This window comes from Mytilus californianus, unplaced genomic scaffold (assembly GCF_021869535.1).
Source record: "Mytilus californianus isolate M0D057914Y unplaced genomic scaffold, xbMytCali1.0.p SCAF_1, whole genome shotgun sequence".
NCBI lineage: Eukaryota > Metazoa > Mollusca > Bivalvia > Mytilida > Mytilidae > Mytilus > Mytilus californianus.
The window spans coordinates 18,789,693-18,806,805 of NW_026262581.1; the positions used below are offsets into that span (position 1 = coordinate 18,789,693).

General features: G+C 32.6%; 2 protein-coding genes across 4 annotated transcripts in view; both read right to left on the reverse strand.

Moving 5' to 3' along the window:
- The window catches only part of LOC127700008 (receptor-type tyrosine-protein phosphatase mu-like), a 293,046-nt gene that overhangs the window by 203,990 nt on the left and 71,943 nt on the right, over positions 1-17,113 (reverse strand). For both annotated transcript variants that reach the window (XM_052203443.1, XM_052203437.1), the window contains exons 9-16: positions 16,467-16,604; positions 15,527-15,670; positions 14,432-14,566; positions 12,388-12,525; positions 10,291-10,402; positions 9,474-9,553; positions 8,193-8,467; positions 7,959-8,046 (exon numbers count right to left, since the gene is read on the reverse strand). In XM_052203443.1, the coding sequence (XP_052059403.1) occupies positions 7,959-8,046; positions 8,193-8,467; positions 9,474-9,553; positions 10,291-10,402; positions 12,388-12,525; positions 14,432-14,566; positions 15,527-15,670; positions 16,467-16,604 (1,110 nt within the window). The remainder of the gene's footprint in view (positions 1-7,958; positions 8,047-8,192; positions 8,468-9,473; positions 9,554-10,290; positions 10,403-12,387; positions 12,526-14,431; positions 14,567-15,526; positions 15,671-16,466; positions 16,605-17,113) is intronic.
- The window catches only part of LOC127700039 (receptor-type tyrosine-protein phosphatase T-like), a 253,165-nt gene that overhangs the window by 23,666 nt on the left and 212,386 nt on the right, over positions 1-17,113 (reverse strand). The gene's annotated exons all lie outside the window — the stretch shown is intronic.

Sequence of the window (17,113 nt, forward strand, 5' to 3'; positions counted from 1 at the left end):
CAAGCTAGAATCTCCACAGCAATAACAAAAATTATCGCACTACATGGACAGCCTTGACGTATTCCACGATATATACTCATGGGTTTTGAAATCCACCCATTATTTAAAACTGAACTTTTTATGTCAGAATATAAAAGTTTTATCCATCTCATCATAGAATTTTGAAATCCAAATTTTTGTAAAGCAAAGAACATAAAATCCCACTCTAATGAATCGAATGCCTTTGAAAAATCTAAGAATAATAAAGCGCCCTCTATATTAAATTTGTCTGCATAATCTATGACATCTTGAATTTGTCTAATATTATATCCTATATATCTGTTTTTAACATACCCATTTTGATCTCCATGAATAATTTGGGGTAATATTTTGATGATTCTTTGAACTAGTGAATAAGCAACTAATTTTGTGTCAACATTCAATAATGTTATTGGTCTATAATTGTCTAAACTGAGAGGATCATTTTTTTTATGTAAAAGAGAAATAACTCCTAATTTTTGTGAATTTGATAATTCCCCTTTTTCAAATGAGAAATTAAAAGTTTTGACTGCAAACTCTTTAAGATGTTCCCAAAAAGTTCTATAAAATTCTACACTTAAGCCATCAATTCCTGGGGCTTTATTTAGTTTCATTTTAAATAATGAATCTGTGCATTCTTGAGTGCTTAATAAGCCTTCCATACTATCGCCTTCTTTATCTATTAGGACATGATCACATTTTGTATTCATAACATAATCTTTTATAAAATTTTTATTGGGATTTGAACTTTTATAAATTTCTTCATAAGATTCCCTTTCAAGATTTAGTATTTCTGTAGGATGTGTATATATTACCCCCTCTTTGTCCCTGAGCGCTGTTATAGTTTTTCTTGTTTGCCTAGCTTTTTCTAGTTCCTAGAAGAATTTTGTGTTTTTTTCTCCTCCTTCTACCCACTTAATTCTAGATCTTATTTGTGCTCCTTTTGTTTTTGAATCATATAGTTTACAAAGTTTTTCTTCTATAATATTAATTTCCTCTTTAAAAGAGTTAATAGCAACCTTTTTACATTTTTTGTTTGTACCCTCATTTAATTTCTTCAATTTGTTTTCTAAAATATGTATTTCTTTTACATTATTTTGTGCTTTTCTTTTGCAGAATGCTATGGTGTGGTCTCTAACCTCGGTTTTAAACAGATTCCACTTGACACCAATATCATTGGTGAGTAATATTTTCTTTTTATATTGTTTGATTAGAATTTTGATAAGGTTTTGATATTCTTCATTTTCTAAAATACTATTATCAATTTTAAAGTATCCTTTACCTTTTTGGTCTGATCGACCTTTTATCTTTATTGAAATTGCCTGATGGTCTGTATGAGTTATAATAGCTGGCCTAATATCAGTAGATTCTACTTTAGTTCTTATTTCAGGACATGTTAAGAAAAAATCTATTCTAGATGCTTCATTTAAATTATTTTTACGTCGCCAAGTAAATTGTATTTCCCTGCCATGAAGCTCTCTCCAAATATCACTTAGTTTTTGGGTTTTAATTAAAGATTTAAGGCTAAATACTGGTTTTGTTTGTTTTGATTTTTGTGTTGACATTTTTTTTTTGTTATCTATTTTTGTTAAAGTGTCATTCATATCTCCTCCAATTATAACCATTCCTAAACTATTTTTTGTAACTACTTCTTTAACTTTTTTCAAAAAAATATTTCTTTTTTTAGGCATATTTGGTGCATAGACATTTACTAAGGTGTAAATACTGTCTTCAATTTGAACATTTATTAAGAGTAGCCTGCCCTCTTGGTCTTTGAACATATTTATAAATTTGCATTCTAAATCGTTATTAATAAAAATTGAAACTCCTCTGGACTGTGAGGTTCCAAAGCTATGATATTGTTGACCTTTAATTTCTTTCTCTAAATCTTCAGTGAAATGACTTTCCTGAATAAACAAAATATTACATTTTTGATATTTCTTCCACAAATATAATCTATGTCTTTTATCTTTTACTCTGAGACCTTGACAATTTAAAGAACATATATGAATTGTTTTTGTCATAAGTTTTTGTTTGTGTTAATATAATATATTTATTTGAATGTTTATTGAGCCTACCCAACAACATTCTTGTATTCTCCTAGTTCTTATTATTCTTTTAAATGTATACACATATTTCAATAATATACAATATTCATTTTGCATTAATACACAATTTAAAAATAATACAAACCAGAGATTTTCTAATGAATTTGTTACAGAACATTTGATTAAAATCAAGTACACATTATCAGAGACATATGTGTCTCCAACATTATTAGGTCTATTACATTGTGATGCTGTGCAAAAAATAATGCTGTGACATGTCAATTTCAATATTGTAAACAACTGATTTCTTTCATATCGTAACACCTGTTGTTTTCTATTTTTAGACACCAGACAACGTAGCTGAAGAAACAATAGTAATTGGATCTTATCGTGTAAATTTTGGAATAGTGCATAATTTTAGTATAATTTTAAACTCCTAGAAGTTCGGGGCATATAAATGTTGAAAATATGCCGCACAGCCCTATGTTTTGACCTTTGAATAAAAAAGTAGTGCATATCAACTTTCCAATCTAGGATATAATTTTTTACGAAACTTCATAGTAAAGGTCGCGCAGTTTAAGCCGTAAAGGGAGTTCCTATGGGAAATTGTATTGTTTATATTTACAGAAATGCAACCTATATTGGGTGCAAAAAGAGAACATAAAGAATTTCACCAAATTTGGTTTATCTCAGAGATTTTAATGAAATTAACTCAAATATAAAATTTATAAATATTTCATGAAGATTGAGAAAACCCTGGGCCTTAACTATGATGACTCAGCATATAAATTCACAGTTTACAGTATGCATAGTTTACTTAAAGCCCTGAATGCAAAGTAAATTCGAAATATATGCATATTTGTAATTTAAATTGTTTAGAAGTGCTTATATTTACTCTTCGCAGTCATTGAAACTCATAGATCCTTGATGAATATTGTTGCTAGGGTGTTTTTGTCCTGTCCATAACCCAAAAGTAAGCCGTAACACCTGAATGTGCTTTTTTGTGACCGTGGCATAAAAAAATACAAGCTAGAAATACAAAAATACCTCAATAAAACAAACAATTGTGTGTTCTATCCTAAATATGTACTAAATATTTCATATTCATAGAAACAGCAGAATTATTTAGCAAATTTGAGGCCCCAGGGGCAAAAAATAGAGATAAATGCCTACCCCCTTGGTCATAAAACAGATAATTTAACCTGTAAATGCTATGATTTTATTATTATAAAGGTCTTTTGTAAAGAAAACAATAACTGTTCTTAGAAAATATGCAAAAAACAGATGTAAGCAGTCAATTTATAAAACTTTTATTGAATGCATACATCAGACTGGTAACTTCATACTTACAACTTTTGCAGATATGGCTTTGTTTAAACACTTCTAGTTCATATATTAGCTAAATTATGTTAGATATATGGTTAGAGATGACATTGTTGTGACAAGATTTCTAAACTGACAATTTGATGCAGAAATAGTGAACTTTTATTGATAAATAGGCATACAGTAAGATGTGGACTGGAGACAGAGGCAGGATTGGATATTTTATATAATCTTGAATGTTGGAATTATTAACTACTAAACTTTACATTTATAGCATTCTGAAATGCTTTCAATTTGTTATCAGAATAGTTTCAAACAGGTTCTATACATTTCATGTCAGAAAACATGCACATAGGGTAAGCTGACAATAATTAAAGTCTTGTTTCAAATTCTTTCAAAATAGAAACCGGGGTGGGGGTATAAAACGTACTGTAAAAGAAAAGAAAAGTTAAGAGTATATACAGTGATTTCTTTAAGGCTATGATTCTGATAAATAAGTATTGATGTGAGAAAAAGTGTTGTTCAAGAGTTTTCTATTTGAATAAATGTTAGTATAGGTTGCACTTTGTAAATACAGCTGTTTCATACACCACGCCTCTTTTGGGGAGATATATAATATTTATGGATATTTTGTTTCGTTTACGTACTGGTTCCCAGATATGATCTCTATGTTTCATCTCATAGAGACATAACTTGGGAATGTCACCAGTATAAATGCACATGGTAGGCGGTGGAATTGAATTCTGAGTAAGACATAAGGTGAAGGGAGGGGTAGTGTAGAATGTTAGTATAAGTTTAAACTCTTAGAAGTTCGGGGCATATAAATGTTGAAAATATGCCGCACAGCACAATGTTTTGACCTTTGAATAAAAACGTAGTGCATATCAACTTTCCATTCTAGGATATCATTTTCTACAAAACCTCATAGTAAACATGGTAAAAGTCGCGCAGTTTTGGCTATAAAGGGAGTTCCTATGGGAAATTGCATTGTCTATATTTACAAAAATGCAACCTATGTTGTCATTACGCAATCTGGTAAAGTGTTAAACAAACTAAATTTCATTGAAAATGTAGCTTAATCTCATACTATGTTTCTGCCTTATACATTACCGTCAGCGGTATATCTTGGCCATTACCTCAAGAGAGGCAAACTGTTTGAAGGCGCGAAATTAAAGACTACGACGACTTTGGAGTGAATGAATGAAGGGAAGTCGGCGTCAAATCTCATAAATCGATTACGAAGAGGCAAATCAAGGTAACAAACAAAAACTGAGGAAATAGCATAAACTCAAAAAGGAAATAGACCAGTAGCGCAAATTCACACTTCGTTTAAATGTCACAATTGGGAATAGGACACAAACGGTTAAGTTACGGATCAGACGACTATTCTGTTATATACGATAGATCAGGTGCCTATTTCTGACTATCTCGTCTGGGCATGTTGCCAAAGTACTTTTTTGATTCAAAAATATTTTACCAATTACCATGCAATACAATACAAAAGAAACATCTAAAACCTTAAATTCAAAGATTAAACTATCAAAACAGTAAGTGTCGGGGATAGGATGAAATTTGAAAAAAAGGCAGGACAGCAGTTTTGAGTAAAAAAAAAGGCAGGATGAGCAACTTTGCAAAAAGAAAAAAAGGCAGGATGACAATTTATGTAAAAAAAGTCAGGATAAACTTATAAAAAAAGGCAGGCCCGAATAGAGTGAAAAACTAGAGGCTCTCAAGAGCCTGTGTCGCTCACCTGACTCTACTTTGGTTTTAGAAATCATGTAAAGATAGATAAAAATCATAACAGATACCCAAATAATGATTGAGGCCAAATTTGGATTAATATTGGTCCCGTTATTTAATAAAATATCCTGGTGGCCATCTTGAACAGTAAATCGGCAACAAAGTAGCCACACTTGGTCAGCACTTCATAAGGAACATTCATGCCATGTTTGGTTTCATTCCATTCAGTGGTACTCTAAAAGAAGACATTTGTATGTATTTCCCATAGGGTCCTATGTTAAACTAAACCCCCACCCCCCACCCCCCTAGCGGCCATCGTGGACGATGGATCGACTGCAAAGTAACAACACTTGGTCAGCACCTCATAAGGAACATTCATGCCATGTTTGGTTCCATTCCATTCACTGGTTCTCTAAAAGAAGACAATTGTATGTATTTCCCATAGGGTCCTATGTTAAACTTAGTCCCCAGCTGTCGGCCATCTTGGATGATGGACTGACTGCAAAGTAACAACACTTGGTCAGCACCTCATTAGGAACATTCATGCCATGTTTGGTTTCATTCCATTCAGTGGTTCTCTAAAAGAAGACATTTGTATGTATTTCCCATAGGGTCCTATGTTGAACTAAGTCCCCCGCTGGCAGCCATCTTGGATGATGGATCGGCTGCAAAGAAACAACACTTGGTCAACACCTCATAAGGAACATTCATGCCATGTTTGGTTCCATTCCATTCAGTGGTTCTCTAAAAGAAGACATTTGTATGTATTTCCAATAGGGTCCTATGTTGAACTAAGTCCCCCGCTGGCAGCCATCTTGGATGATGGATCGGCTGCAAAGTAACAACACTTGGTCAGCACCTTATAAGGAACATTCATGCCATGTTTGGTTTCATTCCATTCACTGGTTCTCTAAGAGAAGACATTTGTATGTATTTCCCATAGGGTCCAATGTTAAACTAAGTCCCCCGCTGTCGGCCATTTTAGATGATGGACCGACTGCAAAGTTACAACCCTTGGTCAGCAGCTTATAAGGAACATTCATGCCATGTTTTGTTTCATTCCATTCAGTGGTTCTCTAAAAGAAGACATTTGTATGTATTTCCTATAGGGTCCTATGTTAAACTAAGTCCCCCGCTGGCGGCCATCTTGGATGATGGACCGACTGCAAAGTAACAACACTTGGTCAACATCTCATAAGGAACATTCATGCAATGTTTGGTTCCATTCCATTTATTCGTTCTCTAAAAGAAGTCATTTTTATGTATTTCCCATACGGTCCTATGTTTAACTAAGTCCCCCGCTGGAGGCCATCTTGGATGATGGATCGGCTACAAAGTAACAACACTTGGTCAGAACCTCATAAGGAACATTCATGCCATGTTTGGTTTCATTCCATTCAGTGGTTCTCTAAAAGAAGACATTTGTATGTATTTCCCATAGGGTCCTATGTTAAACTAAGTCCCCCGCTGGCGGCCATCTTGGATGATGGACCAACTGCAAAGTAACAACACTTAGTCAGCATCTCATAAGGAACAGTCATGCCATGTTTAGTTCCATTCCATTCAGTGGTTCTCTAAAAGAAGACATTTTTATGTATTTCCCATAGGGTCCTATGTTAAACTAAGTCCCCCGCTGGCGGCCATCTTGGATGATGGATCGGCTACAAAGTAACAACACTTGGTCAGCACCTCATAAGGAACATTCATGCCATGTTTGGTTTCATTCCATTCAGTGGTTCTCTAAAAGAAGACATTTGTATGTATTTCCCATAGAGTCCTATGTTAAACTAAGTTCCCCGATGGCGGCCATCTTGGATGATGGATCGGCTACAAAGTAACAACACATGGTCAGCACCTCATAAGGAAAATTCATGCCATGTTTGGTTTCATTCCATACAGTGGTTCTCTAAAAGAAGTCATTTGTATGCATTTCCCATAGGGTCCTATGTTAAACTAAGTCCCCCGCTGGCGGCCATCTTGGATGATGGATCGGCTACAAAGTAACAACACTTGGTCAGCACCTCATAAGGAACATGCATGCCATGTTTGGTTTCATTCCATTCAGTGGTTCTCTAGAAGAAGTTCAAAATGTAAAAAGTTAACGCCGACGACGGACGACGACGGACGACGCCGGACGACGACGGACGACGGACTAATAAAAAGGCAGGGCAGAGATTACAACTAAAAAAAATGCAGGATAACATTTTTCATCCTAGCCCCCCTGCCCTTCCATAAAAATCAAATGGTAGTTCCCTAATGGAAGCTACGCATTTCCATATAATCTGATTAAAATAAACTAGGTAAACTTATTGAATGAATAGGCTCACGAAAAATTGTTTTTAAATTCATTTTTTGTTAAAAAAAAAGGTCTTTCATTAGATATAATAATAAATATACAAATCATTGTTCATTGACATACACAGACATGTCATTATAAAGAGAGACAACTGATGATCTGAAATTGAACAGACGATAATGACGTGTATCAAAAGGAGAAAATAAAAAACAGTCATCAACCCGGCACCTGACAATTTATAGACTTCCATCGAAAGTCAAGAAAAATACTTTTCTTAAATACTCAGAGTTTACTCAAATTAGTAGTAGTGGAAATAATACCAAACAATTATTTATTTCAACAAGAGCACAAAAAACACCAAATTCAAAATAAAACTGTAGATTCAATGTACCAAATTAGAAAAAGGGAGTTATTGATATTAGGCTGTTAATCAATAGTTTCATTTAACCTACATGTAGCAAAGTTATTCAGTGTATTTTAGGTGAATAATACAACAATATTCAACCCTATATTTCAATGCTACTAATACATACATGGCCATGTTGCAAGGAAACGATTTTTAATTTTGTTTTCTTCTTTAGAACCTTCCACATGTGCATGAACAAGTCCTCTTGGTAAAATCTATGAAATGGAAGATGTGATCAATTAAAGTTTATCTGAATAAGTGATTTATAATTGTCGGTAATAATGTGCAACAAAATATTGCAATCTTTTTAACTTTAAAATAATTGAACACATGAAGGTAGTATACTGACAAAATAACTCACATCATATTCCTTTTTGAAACCGTCATCTTTTTGTTTTTCGTTAATTACTTTCTTCAGGTCTGCTATGGATATTTTGTACTCAGCTACTGTTTGTACATTACCATATACATTTCCCTCATATTCATCCTCGTATTCTTCTGGTATTTCTTCGCTTCCTTCATAACCACTTGTTTTACTAGCATGTTTTTGAGTTAACGACACTCCAACATCCTCCAGATCTGCTTCACAACCTTTATTTACAAATTCGTTCAACGGTTGTGGTGACGGATCATGATCTAAAATTGATATTAATTACAAGAAATTAGCCGTGAAATTGACAGCAAACCATTTTTTTTATTTCTTGTATTTTGAAGGTATAATTATTGTTGAACTTAAGAAGGCAACCAGTACGATTGAAATTTATGTATTCTAATGTAGCGCTTTTAGGTTTGTTTGACCTGTCTGTGATTTTTTTCAATCTATCTATGTGTATACATGCATGTCCTAAATGGTAAAGATACATATAATCAATCTCAAACTTTACCACCATTGTGTCATAAGTATCAAATTAAAAAAATGCGAAAAGAAGTGACTGAACAGTTCATAAGTTATATACATGCATACATAGTGTGTAAGTAAACATCTTCAATATTAAACTTTACCTCCATTTTGTCATCGGTAACAACATTTTCAAATTAATTTGAAAAGCATTGGTTGAACGGTTCATAAGTTATTGCACGGACACTATTGGCAGCCGCCAGACAAAACCCCGCTGGTGAAATTCACTAGTTTAAATACCGAATGTTCATTGGGAAAACCCGATAAAAATTGGGTACAATAACTATTATTCAAACAAAAACAAATCAAATATTTCGTCGTTTGGACATAAAACTAGTATCAGTATACAAATAATATTTGTGATATAACCTACATGTACTAGCTGATAAACATATACGTAGTGATTTAATATAACTATGGTACCAAGCTGTTGATTTGATATTAAGCAGACATCTAAATTAAAATGAGATGATACACAGAAATTGCATAACATGATAACAGTTAACTTTTCTTAATAAAAGAAAATAAATCTATGCAAAAGCAATTAACTGCTACAATTTTTCTTAGCAATTTATTGTTTACTGACATTCCACTATCTACATATAAAGGCTTCATATTGGAGTTGCTACTGATATTCATGGTTCATAAAGAAATATTTTTCGTACCCTAAAATTTGATTTATTATATATTTGTTTTCATTTCTATTTGAGTAAACAAACATTTAGTCTGTGCAGTTCTACTCACTGATATAAGTGTTTTCTTCCGTTCCACTTAAATGTTCGCTGTCACTTAAATATTTGTTAGGTCTGGAAGCTGATCTTCGTCTACAAATTATTAAATTGAATGATATTCGATTGCATACTAGACATAATAATGATAACTAAAAAACAATATATGTTCCAGGCATTGCACAAGATTGTGTCTTTCTGTACCATTTGTGCATACTGTATAAAATGTTCTATGAAGTACAGCCACTGATGAAATTGTAGAGCGGTATGATTTTGTTTCAGCATGTTAATTTTTTTTTAGCTTTCTTTTAGTGAGGTCTTTTTTAAAGTGACCTTTAACAATGATCTTTGACCTCCGGGTCAACGTCTGCATTTGAAGAACAAATTAAGGCTTTTGAAATTCACCAGGTGTGGTGTTTCGCACATCATTAAGTCAGATTCGATTATGTACCTAAAGATCAACTATTATATTATTATGAATGACTAAAACATGTCCGGGTCATACTTTTAATATTACCCTTTTGACCTATTGGTATATCAGCCAAAACCAAAATAAGTCACATGTCACTGTGTCAACAATTGACTGGCCTTTGGTCTATATGTAAGTTTATTGATTTTATACGATATGATCGTGTTTTGGTAAGAATTCTCTGTTTTATTTATCTATTATTTTCATATTATTTTAATGACTTCTTGATTATTGGTGTGAGGATGAACTTGCCATAAATGACAGAACAGCTGTCTAAATCATTAAATCCCATAAGGCTTATGGTCGAATATAACATATATGTGAAAAGACAGTTTATGTTTTTGCATCTGCGAATAAAGCTAACCTGTAGATAATAACAGCAATTATTACTGCTATGATGACTATTACGATAGCACCTATGACTCCTCCTATTGCTGGACCAGGATCAGATGGAGACATCTGTTTCTTTGATAATTCTGAAGATTAATCACTTTTTTTACAAATTCTGTATCAGAATTTACATTAAAGTCATGATATGCAGTTTTACCTTTGATATAATTTTGAAGGATAATGTATACATTGTATTAACAAACATACAAGAAGTGGTAAAAACATGCAGCTATTTTTCTATCATCAGAAATTAATGTTTATGTGATATGCGTAACAACAGTTATCGTAAAAAAACACTATTGATTTTAGAATGTAATAAATGTAATGATCTAATCTAAAAATAGCAACATTTAGTATGATTGCCAATGAGACAATAATTTCACCTGAGACTAAATGGCGTGGAAGTTTGCAACTAAATGCCATCGAACGGCCTTCATAGATCTAAGTGAACTTAAAATTAAAACTACTATCAAAACTAGATGGTCTGCTTTATATCTTGATCTCGTCCTCGATGATTACACAGATATTCGACTTCAAACTAGAATTTATGTTACAAGATGATTTCAAATTTCTATTTCTAAGCATTATACTACCCTTTGCCTCAGTGCATTACTTTAATATATCTCACTTAATAAGTTAGTCTCATGCATGTTCAAACTTAACAGATTTCATTAATGCCCATCACAAACACGGATTTTTCTAACGAGTCCTTAAAGACCATAAAAATGAGGTCAAGGTCATAAGAACCCTGCCAGATAGACATTTACATCGCACAATTGTTCCATACACTAAATATAATTGACCTATTGCTTATAATATCTGAAAAATAGACCATGCCACAAAAACTAAAAATTGTCCAATGAACCATGAAAATAAGGTCAAGATCAGATGAAACCTGTCAATCTGACATGTACACCTGACAATCATTCCATACACCAAATATAGCTGACCTATTGCATATAGTATCTGAGATACAGACTTAACCATGTAACTTTAACTTTGATCACTTATTCATGGAATAAGGTCGAGGTCAGGTGAACCCTACATGACGGACATGTAGACATTGCAAGGAACCCATATACCAAATATAGTTAACCTATTACTCATAATAAGTGAGTATTTCACTTTACAAAAAAATTATAATTTCATTTCAAGCAGTCACTGAACCATGAAAATGAGGTAAATGACAATGGACATATGAGAGACGAAAACTTCGTAACATAAGGTATCTGCATACAAGGTATGAAGCATCAAGGTTTTCTACCTTCTGAAATATAAAGCTTTAAACAAATAGTTTACGCCGTTATCGCCGCCGCCTGATTGTAATACCTGTCTCGCATACTGCGACTAAAGTCGCAGGCGAGACAATAAAAACTTAATCACTCCTTAACGTTACTTTAATTAAAGATATGAAATTTAATCGGTATTGCTAAATCATTTATTTAGTCTTACAAGGTACCAGTTTTGTAATCCTGTTTTTTAAACCAATTTACCCAAACATTAATGTGTTAATAGTCGAAGGAACTACAATAACGCATTCTATACTTGATCTCAATTACATTATAATCAAGTATGTACTTTATTACATAATAATACAATTATAATAATTGAATAGTATTTTTCTTCTTTCATTTTGATCCGTATCAAAAAATGTTGGAGTTGTATGAAAGTAATTACGCGAGTTTAAAGTGTATGGTTGAAGGTGCAAAAATCTTTGTATTGCGCTTCCTTAAATACATAAAAAAATAAAATAAAAACGTGACGCGTGTATTGAAAATGTTATCGCGTATTTAAACTGATTAATTCAAAACGTAGATATATATACTTGCATATCACTACATTGTACAGAACCTCATTTGCACTCATCGATACAATAAACGAGTGTATAATTATAGTAGTTATTTGTTATTACTGCTAGCTGTTGTTTGATTACCAGCATGCACTTAATCAAGTGCTACTAAAAGTATTTAATTCCGGGGCAATATTATAGTTTTTACAAAATTGACAATAAGGATACAAGTTTGTTTTTGTGTGTTTGGAAGAGCAATATGGTCAAACAATGTTGTATTACCTTTTATGTCACACAGATCGCCACTATATCTTGTAGAGCAACCGTCCGTACAATTCCCGTCTAATACACTACACGACTCGTTCAAACAATTTGCACAAAATCCTTCACAGTTAAATCCAAAATATCCATACATGCATTCTGAAACATTCTATTTTGATTTAATAATTATACATCAATAGGTGATACATTTTGTACATAAATAATATATTTTTGTAGATCGGCACAGAATCATGTTATAGCGTCGTACTTGATGATTAAACAATACTATTTGTGATTATTAATTTCTAACATGTCTAAAACTGTCAATGGAACGGGAATTTTCATCTTCTCACTTTTCATCTGTTAGATTTCTGATATCTATAGTTATGATTTAAGTCACTAACATTTTTTTCTAGATTTTAAGTCATGGCCGTGTATGTATGCATCCTGCACAGCAAATTAAACTCAACATTAATTTTTAACTCAGTAATTTTAAAAGCCCCGTCACACTAGACCAACACCATGAAGATCCCACTTCGATCTATAAAAAAAATAAGGTCGTGGTGAGATCGTGGTATGGTCAGCTTGATTATGCAATATTTCATAGTTTTCAAGTTCATACCACGACCTTGCTATGATCCTGATAAAATCCTGTTACTATTCCGCTACGATTTTGTTACACGTTCTAGGAACGATCCTGTCACGCTTTCGCTACGTCTAATAAGACCTTACCACGACCACCAAGGTTCTTCAAAATTTCTGAGGTCGTAGCGGGTTCGTGGTCCAGTGTGATGGGGTTATAAGCAAAACACTGGAATACACTATCATGGTGATTATCTCTAACAATAGCGAGAAATTAACTGTACAAACAAAAGTTATTAAGTATTTCAAACAATAGCCAGAAATTAACTGTACAAACAAAAGTTATTAAGTAACAAAAATATCAAAAGCACTGCGGAAAGCATTTGTTACTTCTAAAGCAACAGTTATAAAAATATCCTTTTATAAAGATCTTGAAAATCTTGAAATTTTTTTTTAATTGACCCTAAAAAGAAAAAAAAATGTATCCATCAAAAATTGCATTAGTCAATGAAAAACAGACAATGACCGGACGAAGTAAAAAAAATAAAAGGACAAACACCGGAGCAGAGCGAACCCCATTAAAATCCGTGGTGAACTCAATTGCTCGTGTAAGAAATATAACCATGTATATTTGAGATACATGCTTTTTGTAACGGTTAAAAGGTTCAGGATGGCAAAAACACTTTCGAAGAATTGCCGGCTGATACATTTAGATAAATGTTTAAGTAGCTTCTGTGTAAGTAGTAACTTTAATTAAAAAAAATTCTGATAAAAAAACGCAATTTAAATTAGTGAATACTGTAACAATGATTGCACGTGATACTGGCTTTTTATTTCTCGATAAACATGGGAGGTGCGTTCAAATTAAGTACCAAGAAATCAATTAAATCATAGTACGAATAACAATTTTTATAGTCATAATCTTTTGAAATAGTGTTTTTTTTTTCTTCTTTCTTTTTTTTTTTCATCTCATCGACTATCGTCAGTAATGAAATATGACATTTGTGTTTTTTCCCCAAGAAACATTTCATATTATGCAAGTCACATTTTGGAAATGAAACACAGTTTACAGATGAATTAGGATAATAAACTCTATACTTCAAGCCATAGAAGATGGAATCATAATCGTTGAATTTTTATTTTTAGCTAGTGTACTAATCGCCAAAAGGAAATGCGTTGAAATAAAAAAAAATCACGAATACATGTAATTGCCATTAACTGATTTGGGTAGCTTCCGGAGCAACATGAGTTCATCCCCATTGTTTTGTGTTTTGATTGGTTTATATTACTTAATCTTTAAACTTTTGTGTTTGGTATATTATTATTTTTTTAACTGGCATTGGTCCATTTAATTTAACCACCAAACCATGTCATTTTAAATTTTATGGATAGTTGTCTAATAGGCAATCATATCACAACTCCTTTTTTTATATACACCATTCTTATGTAATAGTTTGCCTTACACAAATGATAAACATTCTACCTTGATCACATGAGACACCATACCATCCTCTTTTGCAGCCTTCGGTTGAACATTGACCAGAATATCGATCGCATGGATTTTCACGGCAGTTACAATAATTTGTACAGTTTGTCCCAAAATACCAATCTGCACACGCTGCAAAGGATATTCTTTATGAGTTTCACCATACAATTAGTAAAAAGTAAAACATACGCTGTGACAGTTTGTAAAATGTATAACCTTAACATCCTCAATGTTAGGCATGAGGTTTCACTTAACCCCGTCAGTATCTGTATACAATACCTGTCTTGTGAGCTTATTTTATCCTCTATTTCTAGCAACATAATAAGTCCAATATCAAATCTAGCCTAGCTTGTCTAACTCGTATCTGATGATTTGTATTTGACATTACTTTTAACAACAAAACATTATTTCTGAAACAGTTGAAATTAATAATTAAATAGATTACCTATGTATACATTTATTTTGTTTTTCTGAATGTCTTTTTGTATAAGAGTATATATAAGATAACAGATGGGTGATTACGATGAAAATATAACGTTATGTAGGAATCAGAAGTCAACGCGCATTAATAGTTATAATTAAGGCAGTCTTGTTGGGAAACGGGGAAATAAGTATACGAAACAGCAAAAACTAACTGAAAACTAAAGGTTGAGTATTCGAACAGTTCAACTGACAATGATATACGGTGGTCTAGATGGATAAATGAATTGAACTGCGTATGTCTGTATAGTAATACAATTGATATCTAAGAGATCTACATAATTATGGATTTCAACAAAACATAAGTGTAATATGAAGCTCAAAATCATTTCTAAGTCTCAATACCAAATCAGCTCCAAAAATTTCAAAGGAAAAATGTATTTATATCATTTTCAAATTGTATCAGTTTTAATTGGAGTCAAAGCAGAATAAATCGAAGGTTATTTTTATATATTCGCTTTTCACTTTTTAAGTTGAAGCTAATATACTAATTAGAACAATAAATAAACCTGATGGGTAACTTTGATTAATAAACTACAAATAATATAAAAATATTTTTTTTAAGGATTTTTTTGACTGGACATTTATAGGAGAGAAAAGGATCCTGCTTACTCTTATTACAGTATCGTCCATACTCATAGCCTGGTTTACATCCACTAATGTTTTTGCAGACCCCAAACATATGATCGCATGAATCTTCTATACAGCCATCACATTTCTCGGAACAATTCCAACCAAATGTTCGTCTACTACATTCTGTAATAATGTGTATGTTTATATATGTATACGCAAATACTTGTTTTATCTTTTGTGACTATTATAATAAATAACAAATTGAACAAGATACAGCTCTACAAAATTAATTTATTCAATTTGATTTACTAACACAATGGGGGACGTTTCTTCAAAAGAAAAAAAAAAGGTCAATGGTGTACTTATCTACAATTTATATATATTTTTTTTTACAATACAATGTGGACTATGGAATTAGACTTATCACCGAGTGTGTACTTACATGTGCAATACGGCGGGTGTCAACGTGGAGCAGGATCTGCTCAAACTGTCTGGGCACCTGAGATCACCTCAGGTTTTTTGGTAGGATTCGGGTTGTTCAGGCGTTCAATTTTAGTTTGTTTTATAGATTGTTGTTTGTCTTATGGTCGTTTTGTTTTTTTGCCATGGCATTGTCAGTTCGTTTTCGATTTGGTATATTCCGCCTCCCTGTTGTATGTTTATATTTTGTATTATTTCTGTTTTATATATTATGTTTTCGACTGCTATTGACAAAAATGATATAACACATGAAGCCTTTTTATGTGCCTCATACGAAGGATATAATTGTATAACGTTAAATAAAAGATCTATATGATATCTTAATACAAAATTCTTCACTTAGGGTCGTTATGGTTTTTTCCTAAACAAATATTCTGATCCACAATTTGATGAAAAAAAAATATTGTGATCAAGCAGATGACGACAAAAATACTCATACCCCACCCCCTTGAAATTAAATGGTTGCTCTCTTACAAATGTGTATATTAATTCAACATACCGTCTGTGCAATTGAGTCTTTCCCATCCTCTCTTGCATCCCCCATCACATTCTCCTGTCACATGATTACAAGGCCATGCTAAACAGTTCTTTGAACAGTTCCGAAGACATTGACTTCCGAATAAACCAGGACTGCACTCTTTGAAATGAAATAATCAAAGTAAAAAGCTTTAAACTAGTCCCCCCGCAAGTATCAACATAAAAGCATCATTGCAGTAAAAAACATAATAACTAACTTTTTAATATAATTTTGACGTATACATTTGTACCTATTAACATTATAAAGTGAGTGTATTTACATAGTAATGGTAGTTATACGTTAGTAAAACATGAATCAACGAGAATCATTCTATTATTATGTAAAGTGCATTTTGTTAAGCAAGCAAACAATTTTTTTTAAACAACACAACAAGACCTCAGCAAGTCGTGAGAATGATGAAAACTGTTATAAAGCAGGTGCAGGTGTGCCTGTCGAAAAAGGGGTGGCACTTGCTATATATATATGTGTAGTAGGGATGATCCTCCAGAATATGTCACTTTTTCGAGCCTCGTGATATATGAAAAGGTCGAGAAATAAGGATGAACTATATATGACAAGGTTTCTGATTGAATCATAAGTATCTGAACATAAGCCGATGACGATTTGTT